The sequence below is a fragment of the Canis lupus genome, chromosome 34 (genome assembly GCF_048164855.1).
Source record: "Canis lupus baileyi chromosome 34, mCanLup2.hap1, whole genome shotgun sequence".
Lineage (NCBI taxonomy): Eukaryota > Metazoa > Chordata > Mammalia > Carnivora > Canidae > Canis > Canis lupus.
In genome coordinates, this window is record NC_132871.1 from 9,411,590 (window position 1) to 9,428,894 (window position 17,305).

General features: G+C 40.1%; 1 protein-coding gene and 1 long non-coding RNA gene across 9 annotated transcripts in view; one reads left to right on the forward strand and one right to left on the reverse strand.

Moving 5' to 3' along the window:
• PDE11A (phosphodiesterase 11A) overlaps positions 1-17,305 on the forward strand; it is a 405,439-nt gene that overhangs the window by 311,835 nt on the left and 76,299 nt on the right. For all 8 annotated transcript variants that reach the window (XR_012023877.1, XR_012023878.1, XM_072811251.1 and 5 more), the window contains 2 exons: positions 2,317-2,463; positions 2,712-2,819. Coding sequence is in view for 6 of the 8 variants with exons in the window: in XM_072811251.1 (XP_072667352.1) it covers positions 2,317-2,463; positions 2,712-2,819 (255 nt within the window). In the remaining 2 variants the exon portion in view is untranslated. The remainder of the gene's footprint in view (positions 1-2,316; positions 2,464-2,711; positions 2,820-17,305) is intronic.
• LOC140624415 (uncharacterized) lies at positions 6,387-11,535 on the reverse strand. The gene is made up of 2 exons (XR_012023897.1): positions 10,061-11,535; positions 6,387-7,291 (listed from the first exon to the last, which is right to left on the reverse strand). It is a non-coding gene; the product is annotated as an uncharacterized lncRNA (long non-coding RNA).

A 17,305-nucleotide genomic window follows, 5' to 3' on the forward strand; every position in this document is an offset into this window, starting at 1 on the left:
AGAGAGAGAGAGGCAGAGACATAGGCAGAGGGAGAAGCAGGCTCCCTGCGAGGAGCCGGATGTGGGACTCAATCCTGGATCCTGGAATCATGCCCTGGGCCAAAGGCAGATGCTTAACCGCTGAGCCACCCAGGCATCCGTAGTTACAGTATTCTTACAATGAAGTAAGCTAGAGAACATAAAACATTAAGAAAATCATAAGAAAGAGAAAACACACTTATAGACCTGTGCCATATTTATTGAAAAGAAGCTGCATATAAATGGACCCGACAGCTCAAACCCATGGGTCGTTCAAGGGTCAACGGCATACACACACGATGGAATATTATGCAGCCTTATAATAGAAGGCAATACTGTCATATGGTCCAACACGAATGAATCTTGAGGACATTATGCTAAGTGAAATAAGCCCATTACAAACACACAAGTACTACATGATTTCACTTATATGAGATCTCTAAAGTAATTACACTCATAGAGACAGAAAGGACAAGGGTGGTTGCCAGAGGCGAAGGGAAGAGGAGAATGAGGGGCAGCCCCGGTGGCCCAGTGGTTTAGCACTGCCTTCGGCCCAGGATGTGATCCTGGAGACCCAGCATCGAGTTAGGCTCCCTGCATGCAGACTGCTTCTCCCTCTGCCTTGCCTATGTCTCTGCCTCTCTCTCTCTGTGAGTCTGTCATGAATAAATAAATAAATAAATAAATAAATAAATAAATAAATAAATAATCTTTTTTAAAATTTTTATTTATTTATGATAGTCACACAGAGAGAGAGAGAGAGAGAGAGGCAGAGACACAGGCAGAAGGAGAAGCAGGCTCCATGCACCGGGAGCCCGATATGGGATTCGATCCCGGGTCTCCAGGATCGCGCCCTGGGCCAAAGGCAGGTGCTAAACTGCTGCGCCACCCAGGGATCCCAATAAATAATCTTAAAAAAAAAAAAAAAAAGGAAGAGGAGAATGAGGAGTTGGCCATTGGGTGCAGAATTTCAGCCACACAAGGTGAAAAAGTTCTAGATCCCTATCGTACAACTGTACCGCATTTATATATTTGTTCATTGTTCTGTGTCATAAGGAATAACCAGTGTTTAGACTTTAGCCTAGAGATACAAATTCTTATGGAGGAGCATGGAGTTGGGAAGGAAGGATTGCTTATATGGTTTCTAGAATGCTTAGGGTGATCAGAGTCAGATTTCACTGCTCAGCCAAAATAGTCCCAGGGCGAAGATTACTCCTTGAGTAATTTACACCCAGTGAGTAGACCAGAAATAATGAATCCAGAATGTCTCCAATGATCTGAAAGGTAGAAATTACTCCCTTACCAAGAATGGCCCAAAGGATATGGTAAACCCAATGAGATCAGCATGAAAATGATTTCCCAAAAATTGTTTTCTTCCCTTTAAGTTTATGTGGGGCAACTGATGGACAGCTGCCCAAAGTGAGTGTTTTGAAAATCCTGAATATGGGGCACCTCGGTGGCACAGTGGTTGAGTGGCTGCCTTTGGTTCAGGGCGTGATCCCAGGGTCCTGGGATCGAGTCCCACGTGAACTCCCTGCATGGAGCCTGCTTCTCCCTCTGTCCCTCTGCCTATGTCTCTGCCTCTCTCTGTGTGTCTCTCATGAATAAACAAATAAAATCTTTTTAAAAATCCTGAATATGCACAACCAGTATTGTAATTATGTTGTGATGTTTATATAGAATGAAATGAAACGATGTTGTAAATTTATTCTTTTAGTGAAACATATGCTTATGCTGATCCTCCAAACATCTCATTGTATTAAGAAAACATTTGGGGCCAGAGATGTGCTATCCGATCCCTTCCATCCTTCTGAACATATAGAACACATGTGTAACAAAGTGCATGTGCACAGCTACAGGATGTAGGGATTCAAGAAACAAGGCAAAGGGGTGTATTCCTATGTCCTCTGAACAGCAGCAATTAAAATTCACAGCTGCTGGCTGCCCAGATGTTTCTTGGTTTAGTGCTCTGTAATACGTATCAGAATATATTGTATGAGTGCAGTTTCAGTAAACTAGACAGCTTTGTATTCTAAATTCTGCAGACTAGATCCAGGGTGTATATTTTTTCTTCAGATTACCTTCCCTTTCCCCCCACCCCCACCCTCTTCATTTGCTTGGGGCATTTGCAGTTCAGAAACAAAAGACATTTCCAGCTCAGAGTTTAGCTGTATCGGAGTGTAAATGCAGGTCAGGTTTGATTTATGTGGCACATCTGATAAGCAGGAAAGGAGAGTGAGATGAGGGGTTTGGAAAAAGCTGGTGAACTTGGCTTGACTTATGTCTTCCGTTTTGTAGGCAGCCAACATCCCTCCGGTGTCAGAACTTGCCATCGATGACATACATTTTGACGACTTCTCTCTTGACGTTGACGCCATGATCACAGCTGCCCTTCGCATGTTCATGGAGCTGGGGATGGTGCAGAAATTTAAAATTGACTATGAGGTAAGATGTTCTGTCTTGGGTGATCCCAGGAGCGCACCTGGGACAACGTGGTAGCCAGGATCCCCAAATGCAGTTTGAGGACGATGACACTCAACCTGCAGACCTCATGAGATTACTGTGAGAATCATGAGAGGTTTGTGGGAGGACTTTGGGTGGTGAAGATTACTCAGACATGAGGCATCGGTTGAATAACAGCCCACTGGAGACACATACAGCCACCTGATACAGTCTTTCCCTTCCCGTTTCAGACACTGTGTAGGTGGCTTTTGACGGTGAGGAAAAACTATCGAATGGTTCTGTACCACAACTGGAGACATGCCTTCAACGTGTGCCAACTGATGTTTGCAATGCTAACAGTAAGTGTGTTCGGTGGTGGTGGAAGGTCATCTGTCATTTGCATGAACCTGTAGGCCTTCTCCTTCACATTTCCATTTCTCTGACAAATTGCCACGTGATTTATTTTATCCTGGAACCTACCTTCCCTGGTTATGGGAGTATATATTTCACAACAATTTCTGAGCATTAACGCTGTAAAATACCCGACACCCTGAAGCAGGTGTAGTCTTGGAATGATTGCTTGAGCTTCTTCTCAGTGTATTATCTTGTGAAACCAGTTCTTTTTACAAAAGAAATGTTTGGATTTTCAAAGTCATCTTCTTGCAGACGTTATGGGTGTGAGTAACAGAACAGAGAGATCACTGGGTAAAACCCTCTAGGCTGGTGGAAAGCCATGGTAGGGGCATGTGAACATGACCCACAAGAACGTGAAAATCCTGAGTCAGTGCTTACATATGAGGATGCCCAGGGAGGCCAAGGGAAGGAAGTTGTAAGAGTAAATGTTGTTAGGGTTTAAGGTCACCCTAGGCTTAAAGTCTCTGTTCTAGGGGGCTGGCGCCCAGGGAAGGTGGTAGCCTGGTTTCTGGAGATATTTAGAGCCACTGGCCAGAGGTAAGCCTTGGAATTTAAACTAAAAGCTAAATAAATAAATAAATAAATACAAATGTGGCAAAGATTTGCAACAAAATCTTCTCTTCTTCTCCATTTACTGGCAAGAAATAAGGTTTGTTTTGGCCTTATTTGCACTTATACTGTTAAACTGTCACCAAGTAAAATGTTTTCCAGCTCAAATATATTGGCTTCTCTGGCCTCTTGGTTTTATATACATCCACATATGTGTGTACACAGATGTATGTACACAAATGTGCATGTATATTTGTATGTATAAACACATTCACTACATAAAATAGAGAACACAAGTTTTAAAATATTCTAACATAAATCTAAATACCTTACATCTTTGCACCCACACTAAAATTTAAACCCAAAATAGGGAACTCCAAGTGATAGACCTTTTCCTTTGGCCTAATGAACAAATATTGTTTTACTCCTTCCTTATGAAATGTTCTATCCCGTTCTCTGCCTGTGGAAATTTTATTCATCCTTGAAGGCATTGATCTAATGCCAGCCCCCCTCCAAATTCTTGCCTATCCCCACAAGCATCAATAATTACTTCTATCTCTGCACTATGTCTGGTACATGTCTGTCTTTCTGCTGTGTATCTTAAGTCACAGATCTCTCATTTAGCTATAGAGTCAGCAGCTTGAGGCTAAAGAGATAATTTCTTATTCTTTCAACAACATTCACTTGCTTGCCCAACACTTATTTACTGAGGACCTCACTAGCACTTGCGTGCCATCGTACACTTGGTAGGTTTTCAACAGATGTGTGTTAGGTTAACTTGACCTCAAATGTGCATATAGCATAAAAAGATGTCTTCACTGGAGACATACTGGAGGACTTGTGTTCTGGGTTCTCAGCTGCTTAAGGAGCAAGCTGATTGGCCTGGAAAAACTGGACTGACCCTATCCTTCTGGCACAAACCCCATGAAAGCAGTCGGCCAGTCAAAAGAGGGAGGAAGATGCTTTGAACTATTAGCCTTAATTGTTCAAGTGCCAAAATTGTTTAAAAAAAAAAAACAAAGTCACTTTCATCTTGCTTTTCCCTATCAGATCTCAGTAGACAAGGAATAATTTTCTGTGTGCAGAGTTTATGTGTCTGGCTCACAGAAGATGTTCAATAAAGAAATATTAACCTGTTATTTGGGAGAACCTATGGATTTATGGTGAATTGCTAAAAATAAGTCAGTAGGAGCCTTGTTCGATGAAGGGGAAGAGGAATGGCCTTGTGTAAGTTGAGATGTCAAAGACTTCTATGACAAGCCTTAACATAGTCGGGATGGGGCAAGTTAGCAAGAGCAGTAGGTAAGGGAGGACATTTAGGAGTAAAAAGAAATATATACCCAGTTTTCTTCAGTATATGTTTCCAAAACACAGACCATCGTGATCCTTTTCAGGAACTGGAAGAGAGCAGAGCTCTCAAACGCTGTTACTACAATGGCAGTATTCATACTGCCAGAGTATTTCAAGGGTATAGTTATTTTTACAAGTCTGCTCAGCAACCTTGAAGAGTAGCCCTATATGAGAAGGTTTGGGTTTTGTTTTTGTATTAATGCTAGCTCTAAAAGAGGAGAATTCTCCGTTAAAGTTCCCACCCTGACTTGGAAAAGAATACATTGGTGAATGTTATTTTTTCTCCCTCACTTGAATTGAGAAACCACATCTGGAAAAGATATTATTTCCTGCTCATTAAATTTTGCTGAACTTGACTAAGGCTTACAATAGGTTGAAAATGTCTACTTTTGTCCCTAACACAAGCAGTCTCTTTGACTTGACTGTGGGCAACCTGGTTAATGAGAATTTTTTAAACTAAGAAAATAATCACAGAGATGAAAAAAGACTACTCGATCAGTGAAGAAAAAATGAATTTAATTTACTCACAAGTTCTAATTTCTGGAATACAACCTCAGCTTACAGCAAAAACGATAACTTACCCATTTCCATGAATGGGCATTAGTGCTTCAGGCACCCCCAGACTAGTAAGGGCTTTCACTGCTTTGTTCACATTAGTGATTATATTCCCGTTCTAGTTATACGTATTTCCGTGTATTGAATTAGAAACAAAATTTTGTCTTAATATTTAAAAAAATATATTATCGTAGACCAACCACTGGATTCACTCAGTCTGAGTCACAAAGCCAAGAAAGCATGGCACACGTAGGCTGTTTTCCTCTAGATGGCGCTCCAAGGCAAAGTTTCTCAGCCAGTTGCCAGGAAAGAAGGAAAAAAACCTTACCAGCCTTCCCTGAAAGTACTTCTTTCTTCTAGGACAAGAGATAATGAGGCACACACTCCCACAGTCTTTTCTTAAAAGAGGCACCAACAAAGCCAGTGTGTCCAAAAAAAGCCCCTCCTTATCAGGTTGGATTGTATTATGACCGCCTTGCCCACAGAGCTGTTAGGAATAATACAACACTCTCCGTGTGCCTTACATCTGTGGGTATATGCATCTTTCTAAGCCTATTGTCTCAGAGTGAGAAGGTAATAGTTGTGTGTCATTGCTGAGCAAATTATGACACCATGTACAACAGGACAAGCAAACAGTGAATACACTAGCTTCCAAACCTTTAACCCTAAAATCATTTTGAACGTGGAAAATACACTTATTGACTCAGAATTGTGTTTTGCATAAGCATTCAACCTCATGTCTAGGTAACAAGTCGGTTTTGTTCCTTTACGGGGAAAAAAAGAATGAACTGCTTTGAAGAATAGGCAATTTGATATAAAACAGTGGAAATCTAGTTCACTGGAAGCCCTACTAATGACTTATTAATTTTTTGCATGCCTCTGGCTTAAAGTTCCCAAATTTTGAAATGAAAGCTTCAATAGTATTCTTTGCTTCTAAAGAGATATTTAGGTAGCTAAAATTTACCAAATATTTTGAGTTCCTTGGGTAAATACAGCATGTAGTGCCAGTTACTATTTCTGGTTAAAACAAAGAAGAAAAACCTGCAGATCAAGAATAATTATGCAAATTCTCTTTATTTATGGAAGCTTGTAGAAAAAATATTCCATTAAGCACATACGTAATGAAAGGTGAAGAACACATCCCTTATATTCACAATGCAGACCAGATAGAGAAAACGACTGTGCTTTTGTTTGTATTCTGTAAAATAAAAGGTATGTGGTGGTGCCAAGGTTGCAGAGACATTTTTCGGTTTTATAAATGATGTATGAGTTCTGACAGATTCTCCAAGGGGGGAGAAAAAAAGGTTTCCTTAAGAGTCAGTGTTCTTTACTATCCCATAAATGTACTCATTAGCACTTTGGACCATGCCCTGCATCCTGTAAGGGCTCAGAAGAGATTCATTTGAATGAGTGGATTTAGTTGAGGGTAATATTATTCATGTTGCCGAGTGTCCAGTTTTTTAAAAAGCTATAAAACGATGAACAACTATCGCTGCTAGAAATCTTGTTTTTTCTTCATATCACACTAAGGTTCAGCTAGGGTTCATATGGAATATTATGATCCTGCAGAATTCACTGGATATGAAAAGAGAAGAACACATGATCACATTAAAATTTATGGTGGTGCTGGCGGCGTGGCGCTGGTGGGGGATTGCAGTTAAACACTAATAATAACCAAGTATCACAGCAAACACATTGACACCCCCCTGACATTTACTGGGGGCTTCTTAAATCTTAAATGTGGAGGTAGCGTGTTTAAGTCCATATTTGTGTTGTCAACAAGGTTATTTTCAGAGATAAGCCAAGTCATTTTATTGATAATTCAAACTAGAGAGCAGAAGGGACGTTTAGGGAGAAAAATCCATCCTATTCACCAGCTTGAGGATAATGCGCTGTCTGCTGTCTGCTGTTTTCAGAGAAGTCCTTGATTTTTTGAGATGGAAAATTCATTCTGGAAAGAGATCTGAGAAGCACAATTAGAATACTCCCTCCCAACCCTGCCACCACCACCACCACCACCACCACCTGCCCCCGTCGGCCCCTGCCCTGGCCTCCCAAGAAGGATAGAACCAATTAAATGTTTTTAGAACCATGTTTTAATGTTTTAAATTTCTGAATAAAATATTTTCACTAAGCAACCAGAATCCTTATCTCAACAGAAATCAAAGTTTATTTTGTAGATTGTCACATTGGGAGGTCCAAAGAGATCTACATGTTTTGTTCTGTAACTGACTATAACAAAGTAACAAACAATAACCATGCTTATAATCATCAAACATCATTTTCCCATAGTTCCTTTTCCATATAAGTAGTAACTACTTATATGTACTTGAAAATAAATGGCAGCATTATCATAGCAATGCAATAAAATCTGCATGTTAGAAAAGCCGGTTCTTTAATCTTTACGTAGGTATGTCTTAACTTCCAGTGTAACATTAAAGATGGCAAATTTTCAATTCAGGAAAGGAGTGATTTTCAATGTATTTGCAGAATATCAGTACTGGGCACTATAAATTAACTGTGGAGCTAATCAATTTGAATACTGTGTTTAAATTACATTTAAGAGTCCTGCCTTTTAATCATTTAAGAAGGTTTCTATTTTTCTTCTCTCTGGCCACCCCTAAGAGCCCCAATTAGGCACTCCATGCTTCTAGTTGACATTCCCTTTATCCACATTTATTTTATAAAAGGAAAAAGGCAAAGCCGCACATAATTAAGAACCTGGTGCGCTAATAACCAAACATACAATTGGGCAGAAGGATAATCCAATCCATTTCCTCACACAGGAGAGTAACCTCCATAACTCACTTTAAGCGCTGCCATTCATGAGTTATGGGTCATTCCCTTCCTAGTGAAAATAAATTCTCCCGCACCATCAGCCAGAGCTGGGTATTTTTCTTAGGACATGTAAATTGTAAAAGTGTATGAACATAATCATGTCCGGCATTTCGGGGAGTGGATAAGCTCCTGCTCATGGACACAGGCCTGTAAGGAAATGAATGTGGTTTCAGGGCTCGAGCTGCCTAGTTACAATATAGGATTTTTGATTAAAGGGAATTTATTCTTGAGATTTTTACGGTGTTGGTAAACTGCTTAATCTGTCGCTTTGTGTTTTATGACACCAGCCGAGTCCTCCAGGTCAGGGAGACCCAGCAGCAGAGCCACGGTCGTTTATCACAGCCTCCATTCTCCTCGGTTTATAACTTAGTGATGGCACTTTCTCAGGGCTGGAAACTGGCACTTCAAGGTGTCAGGTTGGGAGCTTTAAAAAGTTTTAATTCTTCATGAGTCCCATGTCTAATTTTGACTCAATGAGGACTAATAAAAATTTGGGTAAGCTTTGAAGAGCCCTCATATTCTTGAAATTCATCAACCCGGCTTCTTGCACTTGGAGAGGTCTGTCTCTGCACAATTAATGTTCGCCAAGTGATCTGCCTCGTTTTCTGCGCTCACAAACCACATGCTGTATTATATTCAGTTCACTAGTAATTTATCATAAAATATAAACTACCGTGAACAAAAAAATCTTTGCCCTCAAAAAATCGCAAAGCACATATATTTTTAGTGTTGAAAGCTAAGTCCTTAAGAATAAAATGTGCTTTTCCTTGTTTCTTTTTGAAATACAATGTGTGCATACATACAGATATATATTTCTTGTATTATCTAAATTGAAGTAGAAACTTCATCTTTTTCCTGTCTTATTAAGAGAACTCTCCTGAAATTGTCCTTACACCATTTGTATATCTTTTTACACATGTTATCAAAACATAAGAGCAGAGATATTTGGCCAGTTTTTATTTGACCACATTAGGACTTATTGAGAATGAAGTTAAGAGTGTTGATACATGCTGGAAGTTTGCTTTGAAAGACTCCAGCACACAGACAAACAAAACAACGCATGTGAACAGATAGATGAAACAAGACCAGCAAACCATGGATCCTGTTGAAGTTAGATGATGAACACATGGGGTTCGTTATAGTATTCCACTCTTGGTATGCTTTTAACTTTCCAAAATAATTGTAAAATTATGATTATAGGTAGATTAAAAATTAAGTCTTGGAAGTGGTTAAAAAGTAACTCCATAAAATTTATTAAAATCAACCCAAATTTTTGTTCATGTATCAAATATTTATTCAACATACGCAATTACAACCAGACAGACCACTAAGTTTTGCTGTGTCATCTTTCTCAGGCTTACATGGGCAAACATTTGCGACATTATTTGAGGTTGAGAGTCACAGTATATCCAAAATTTGACTTAAGTTTTACTGTTTGATGACAAGTGCCTTAGAGGCTTCTGGCTGTAACAGAAAGTATTTAAGTGTAGACTGTAAGGTTTTCCCCACTCAGTTTGGTAAGGGAAGGGTCATTATAGACTTAAATCAGGATTTGGCTGCATTCGTCTTGAGAAAGAAAAGCAAATTTGATCCAAACCACCTTACTCCCATGGATAATTAGTCAAACTACAATTGTTTGTGTTACATTAGATGCTCTGGTGAAGGGGACATGTAAACATAGTGCTGGATGGTGGTCCCCTAACAGCTGGAAAAGTTCTGGTCCTTGGACCTCAAAAATAGGGCTGATGTGCCTCTTTTTCAGCTCAGCACACCCAAATACTAGCAGATAAATATTAATATAAATCCCAAAGGGGTATGACCATTAAATATAGATGCTCTGGTTTGTGCAGTAGAGGATCCCCCACCCCCAGTAGAAGATTAGAGCTGTGGATACCTGTTCTTTTCGTCATTACACTTTCATCACACATTAGCCCTGATTGGCAAAGATAGGATCCTATTTTAAAAAGAAGATAGGACATGGCATCAGGTACTGTAAATTTATTCATGAGCACTCTTGGTTAGCAACTGAAATCTGCTTCCATCCTAAAACTTGAGAAAATCCTCTGCCAACTCATCGCTTTGGAGTAGTTGAATAGGTTGATATCCGTCAGCCTGCTCCTTGGATTTGTGTGTTGAGAGGTAGCCATTCCATCTTGAAGCAAACTAAACAGAGTCCCAAAAAGAAACATACTGGGCTTGCTGCCCATGCCCATGGAGTCCAAACATGTGCCTTAATAGCTCTCACTGCTCTGATCACCCACACTGGGCTACGTGCTCAACTGGGAGTGTGACTGAAGGCACCCTTCTCATAGAACCTTTGGTTCACGCTCGCAGTTCTAAGTTTCACAGAGAGACATGAGCATGTTGTATGTGGCATTTACAATGATGAAACCCTCAGTGTACACTTTGGCTAAAGTAAATTTGACTTTAATAATGCATCAAACAAAGGCCCCAGACAGTGACCCTGCAACACTCTGCACACCAGAAATGAAGATACCCAGAAACTAAATGCTTCTTCTCTAAATGCTGCATTCAGCCCCAAGCTCACATCACTTCCAAGTTGAAGTCATCTATAGGTCAGTTGAGACATGACACAGATTAGGGATGTGGTGTACAGAGTCTTCTAGAGGGGCACTTCCTTGAGAAACCATGTTCTTCTAAACCCCTTGGAATGGTGTGAGCAGTCTTCTTTGCTCTTCTTATCCAGAAAAGAGAGAAAGAGGAAGGGGAGAAGAAAGTCTCCACAAAAACAAATCGTGTTCTCCCTCAACCTTAGCCAATCCACTGATTGGCTTTAGCGCCTGGCTGTCAGCATCCGTGGAGGAACATTGGGAGCCAAGAACCTTCAGTTTGGAATTTCTGTGACCATTAGGAATTCCTAGTACATCACTGCATTCCGTCTCTCTTACCCTGCCATCTGCTAGATCTTGAAATCAAGAGGATGAACTCAGGAAATCCCTCATCATTCAGTACCTCCAACACCTAGGTTCAGAAACAAATGTGAAGGCAGACTTTCTGGCATCACATTCTCAGATTCCTATGCCAGAGCTGAATACACAGCCAGGGGCTTGCAGTCCATAATCTACCTTCTCCAGAAACAGAGCAGGGGTGGCTGACCTCTTCCCACATCACTCTTTTCTACAAAGCACAGCCAGTGTTGTGATGGTTTCTCGCTAGAAAAGGGAAGTTCGTGGCACTGCTCTGGCTGGCACACAGCATGGCCAGACCAAACATGCCACAAGGGCCTGGCTTCCTCATGCCTAGAACAGCGTAAATGCTTAATGAACATTTGCTCAATGAATCAGCGGATGAATGGACACTTTTCAGGATGTGAGTGCTTTCCTAGTGCCTAAAATGGAGTAAATGCTTAATGAACATCTGCTTAATGAATAAATAAATGACACTTCTGAGGTTGTCACTATTTTATTCCAAGCTAGGACACTTTGATGAAATATGAGCTTATTATTAAAATAAAAAAGAGGGGATCCCTGGGTGGTTCTGTGGTTTGACACCTGCCTTTGGCCCAGGGCACAATCCTGGAGTCCCGGGATCGAGTCCCACATCGGGTTCCCGACATGGAGCCTGCTTCTCCCTCTGCCTGTGTCTCTGCCTCTCTCTCTCTCTCTCTCTCTCTCTGTCTATCATAAATGAATAAATAAAATCTTTTAAAAAAAGAATTTACATATACACATATTATATATATGTTATATATTCTAATAAATATGTTTTTATGGAAACTTTGAACACAAAGAAAAATTCTTAAGTCACCTGTGATCCCACTATTGGTAACATTTTGATGGACATCCTGACAGTCATTTTTTTATGCATATATCGAGTAAAGTTGGGATGTTACATACAAACCAGTGTATCTTTCTTTTCTCTCCAGACTTCATTTGTAAATCACTATTTATTATCAGTTACATCTTGATGCACCAGAGGTGTTTGGGCTCAAGAGGTCCAGTGGCTCTGCAGTATCAACCTATTACTACTCAAGAATAACATCCTTTGTGGAATAAAGGACACACCCACTGATTCTTTAAAGCCATGTCATCTAACACTCTATGATCACAAAAGTATTTAAAAGCTGCATATCTGAAGCCACACCCTCACCTTAGTGGCTAAATAGCATAGTGGCTGAATAGCAGCATAGTGTGGAGAACCTCAGGAGCCAGGTTACCTGAGCTCTAATCCACCTCTGCCACATTCTAACAATGCAGTTTAGTGGCTCCATGTCCTCATCTATACAATGAGGATGATAAGAACAGTATCTCCTTTAGAGCGTTCCTATAAGAATTAAATGAGTTAATGTATTTGAAGTATTTAGAACAGTGCCCGGTATACACTAAGCCACAATAGAAATGTTAACTATTGTTAGAATTATCCCAAGCCTCTTCTCAGATACGAAATAATTCTCCACGATACCAGTTGCTTGACACATCAAAGCACTTAATAACATTTGTTAAATGAATGAAGCCTCGTTTGCACCATCTGTATTGTGTTGATATTATGGCTCTTGTTTTCTAGACCTTTTTTGGATTCTACAGAGCCACAAAGCACCAGTCATGTTTCTCTGTCTATGATTTTCTCCATTCACTAGTATTGTATGGGGTCAGCTTGGAAATGGTAGTATATCCTAGCTGGTTTAAATTTTATGTTGACCAGATGATAGCAAATTACTGGGTAGCCTAGGGTGCCCTGTGAATCAATCTAATGTCTGGGTTCTTTGGATTCTGGTGGTTATATGCTCTGGCCTGGGAGTAGGATTATCCCAGCATATGTTAAAGGCCAAGAAAGGACTATCACTGGAAGCCTGATCAGAGGGTAGTCACAGGCTTTTCTGGAAAGGGTGATATGAGAACTATGCCTATATGCGTTGACCGTCTTTGCTTAGATATATTGTATTCATTGCTTTATGCTTTTTATATGGACTATGAGGGAATATAGGTGAGAAAATAGATAAATGTAAAGGTCAATAAAACCCATAATTATTGGGTCAGGAACAGAAAAGATAAAATTGTATTTGAAAATAAAAGAATAAAATAGAGACAGACATGGGATAAATACATTGAAATACACTTTCCCCGTCACTGTGTTTTCTTTTGAAAGTGTCTCGTCCTCAGCAGTTGACTTTTTCTCCTCCACGTGGGCAAGTGTAGGTCTGAATGGAGAGGGCTTGAAGGAAGATGGATGTGTGGGGGAGGGGCAAGCGGACACTTAATGGCAGGTGGACACTTTTCAAGCCTGATGATTCTCAGAAACAATTTACCAGACAGCTTTAAATCACAGTCAAGAGAGAGGTGCTGCTTCAGTAATTCAGGTATCACAGTTGAGAGAGGTAAATATGTGCTGCATGACTGTGAGTGTGCTGTACTTCAGGGATTCTTTTCTTTCTTTCTTTTTTTTTTTTTTAGGGATTCTTTATTCTGAGGATCTAGAGGTGGGCTCCATGGTCTTTGAACACCGTAAAGTTACAGAATAATTTCTGGGAAGAGGGGCCAAGATTCTTACCAAATTCTCAAAAGTAAAAAAAAAAAAAAAAAAAAAAAAAAAAAAAAAATTCTCGAAAGTATCTATGATCCAAATAGTTTAAGATCTAGATGTGGATTCCCAGGAAAGAGGTGAGGGAGGCAGAGGGAGGAGATGGGCTGCATAGTACATTATAGTAAAGTATATTCCATCATATTATATAACAGGTGATAACTGATGGCTTAAAACTAACTCAGGATTTTGATCTTGTGTCTATTAGAGGCATTAGGTTTCAACTTCTAATTAAATTTCTAGTCTAATTATCTTATTTTAACATTATCCCTATTTTTACTATTCTAATTTATCAGCTCATTCTAATCAATAACATTTTCACAGGCAAAACCTCTGTAGATTTTAGTGCAGTTCTATTGTTTTTTTTTTTATAGCATTGATTTCAACAGTATTCTGGATAATTATTTCATACTTGATAGACATTCAGGATTTACTTATTATTAGCAAGATCCAAACCCAACAAAGTTGACTTATAGTTTCAAGATGACAGAGATGATGGATACGGACCTTTATACTCCTCCTTTTGAAATCACTCCAAAAATAGCAAGAAGAACAAAAAAGGGATACGCATTCCATATATTATGGAACCATGGTATATGAAGGCAGAAAATGGAGAGGGGATGGCTCATAGCTTACCAGAGAATAGGAAGATCTAACCCAAGTGTGTTTGAGGTGAGGGGCCAGAGGAAGTGGTACACATGAGAAACATCCCCCTGGGAACCTGCTAAGGCTCAGGAACTGGAGGCATCAGAAAAAAATTTTAAAATGGGGTGAAGTGGAATGAGGGGGTGATGAAAACTCTGAGTCCCCACATCTCCACCGTTCTCCATGTAGTCAGAAGGCTTCTTCTCAAATATGCAGAAAACCAGAATATTTGCTGGAGAGAATAAACCTGAGACTTGGGGACACCAGCAAAAGAAAAGTTAGGGTGAGGTACACCCTGAAAATGAGAAAACGAAGTGAAAGTCTACATTTTCAAAGATGAGAAGATACAATTCTCTTTTCTCAAAATGCCAACACACGTTTACACCATTTCCAAGCAAGAGACTGGGAAGTCCAGAGAAAATGAGTCTAGAAACGGACATTTAGGGATCTCCAACAAAAGAGCAGCTGGCTATCTGCTCACCGTGCGGCAAGGCCCAGCAATCTACAGACACCATTCCCACACACTGGTGGGTGGTGAGCATTTTACTCTTACATGAGTAAACACTCAAGGATATCAGGCATTTGCGGGAAACAAGCAAACACAGAGAAAAGGAGTTCGGAGGAAATAGGCAATCAAGGAGCAGAAGAGAATTTCAGAGGAATTATAATTATTATCTTAAAAAGATGAGATGATACTGCATCTATGAAAGAAGAATAGCATGCTATGAGAAAAGAAGCAACGGGTAAGAAAATGCTTATAAATTGAAAATATTACTCCTGGAAAGTAAAAGGGAAAAGTCAATATGAGCAAATGGGAAAGAAAAGGCAAGAATATAAAGAAATCAATACAGGAAGTCCAATGTCCAACCAACTGGAGTTCCATTCCAATAGGACCCAAAAAGTAGTGAAAGGAAATTATTTTTTAAAAAAAATAAGATTACAAAACGTACTGAAGAAAATGAGCCTCCAGGCTGTTAAGCCTCACCAAGCAAAACGATGGGAAAAAAATCCCAAACTAAACCATATCTTTGTGAAATTGCCAAAACCCAGAGATAGAGGATTCTGAGAGAGAAAAATCAAAGAGTATCTACTGTTAGGAATAAGAATCGGATATACTTCTCAAAAACAGCTTCAAAAGTTAGAAAACAATAGAGCAGTCTTTCAAAATTCTGAGTGGAAATGTTGCAACCTTGAATGTAGGGGAAGCTAACAACCAAATAGAAGAATAAAGACATTTTCAATCATGCAAAGCCTCAAAAGTTAATGCACAGTTAACACCCTTTCTCACGGGCAGATGTGCTCCTGCGAAATCAGGGAGGAAATGAAGAAGAAGAGAGGGTGGGATGCAGGAGGCTGGAGGTCAACCCCAGGGGAGGAAAGCTGGCTGCCCGCAGAGAATCCAGACCAAAGAGCAGGAGCAGGCTGCAGCAGGGAGTCCTCAGGACAGGAAGGCATGGAAGAAATGGTGTGGCCCCCTTGGGGGGCTGTGTAGGATGTGAGAAGACTTGGATGTTCAAAGAAATCTGAACTCCAGGAAATAAAAACATTTACATCAGAAAGGAAACAAGCCTCACATAACGAGTTGGCTCAGTAGTGAATATTTATAGAGTGTGGGTCTGGATTGCATCGTAGGTGTGAGAGGAGGGAGGGAAGGAAGAGAAGATCATTCTCACCCGTCACAAGACATCAGTGTTTAAGGGTGAACTCTGGCACCTGGGTGCTGGGAATTTGCCCACCTCTGCCACTTACTAGCTGTGAGCCCTTGGGCGCATGACTTAGTTTCTGTGGGCCCCAATTCCCTGCTCTCTACCTGGGATAAGGGTGGTTCCTACCTCACAGGGCTGTGCTGACAATGCCGTGGGTTAAACGGTTGTAGAGCTCTTAGGACAGTGTCAGCACAGAGGAAGACTACATAAGCACTTGATGGATGGCCAAGTGCTAATAATATGGACACACTATGTAGAGATATGGTAGAAATTAACTACCAAATTAGGGGAAGATGAGGTGCCTTTGGGAATCAGGAAAGCGGGAGGATGAGAGACTACGGTTTTTGATCCTAAGCCTCTTACCATGATTTGATTTTTGTGTTTTAACTATCCAGGTCATACTTCAAGTAAAGCAAACTTAACTTAAAATGAACAGCCAACCCCAAATTTTAAAATGAAGGGGCACACACAGCTTTGATACGGGCTTTTTCAGTTCTCTCCACCCCACCCCCGACAATTTACTAACATTCCTGTGTTCATGTGTATTTCTCTTTTTATTTCTAAATGTAGCAGGGGACCCAACTTAATTTTAAAAAATAAAATTGTCAATACAGACACTTACTATTCAGTTATTTCTGCAATAAAAATGTAACTAATCAAAAAACAAAGTTTCCATTGCTCTAAAAGAAGTGACTTAACCTTAACGGATTCTATCATCTAGTGGTCCTCAGTTTGGGGAAAAATGTACATGAAAAAGAAAGCAATTTGAACCCCACTTTCCCCTCCTCCTGCCTGCCGATACAGATTTTAATAAATACTGAAATGGGAGACTTAACTAAGAAAAAGGGGGAAGACAGGCTTGGGGTCAAGAAAATGCACAGGCTTGTGTTTCCAGAGGCTCACTTCCTCCTCTTCTAAACTAACCGAAGGACAGTAGGAACCAACGAACCTTGGTTCTGTAATTACATCACTGCTCTCCAAAGATCTCACATGGAGCCTTGTACGTTCCATGAGCGTGCCCCAGAAGCTAATAAAAAAAAAGGATTCTATGTAAAAAGATTCTCCATGTGATCCTCAATCTGTTGTTGCCTAATCCTCTGCCAAATCCTAGTTTTCAAGACGTACCCTGCCTTATTATCTGTATGAATTTAATCTGTCCTCCAAGCTAATATGAATTAAGGTCTTCACAAGAGAACGTCTAGAATATTTTCATGTAGCAATTTGAGTACCTCTAAATTGCTTCTTTTAAC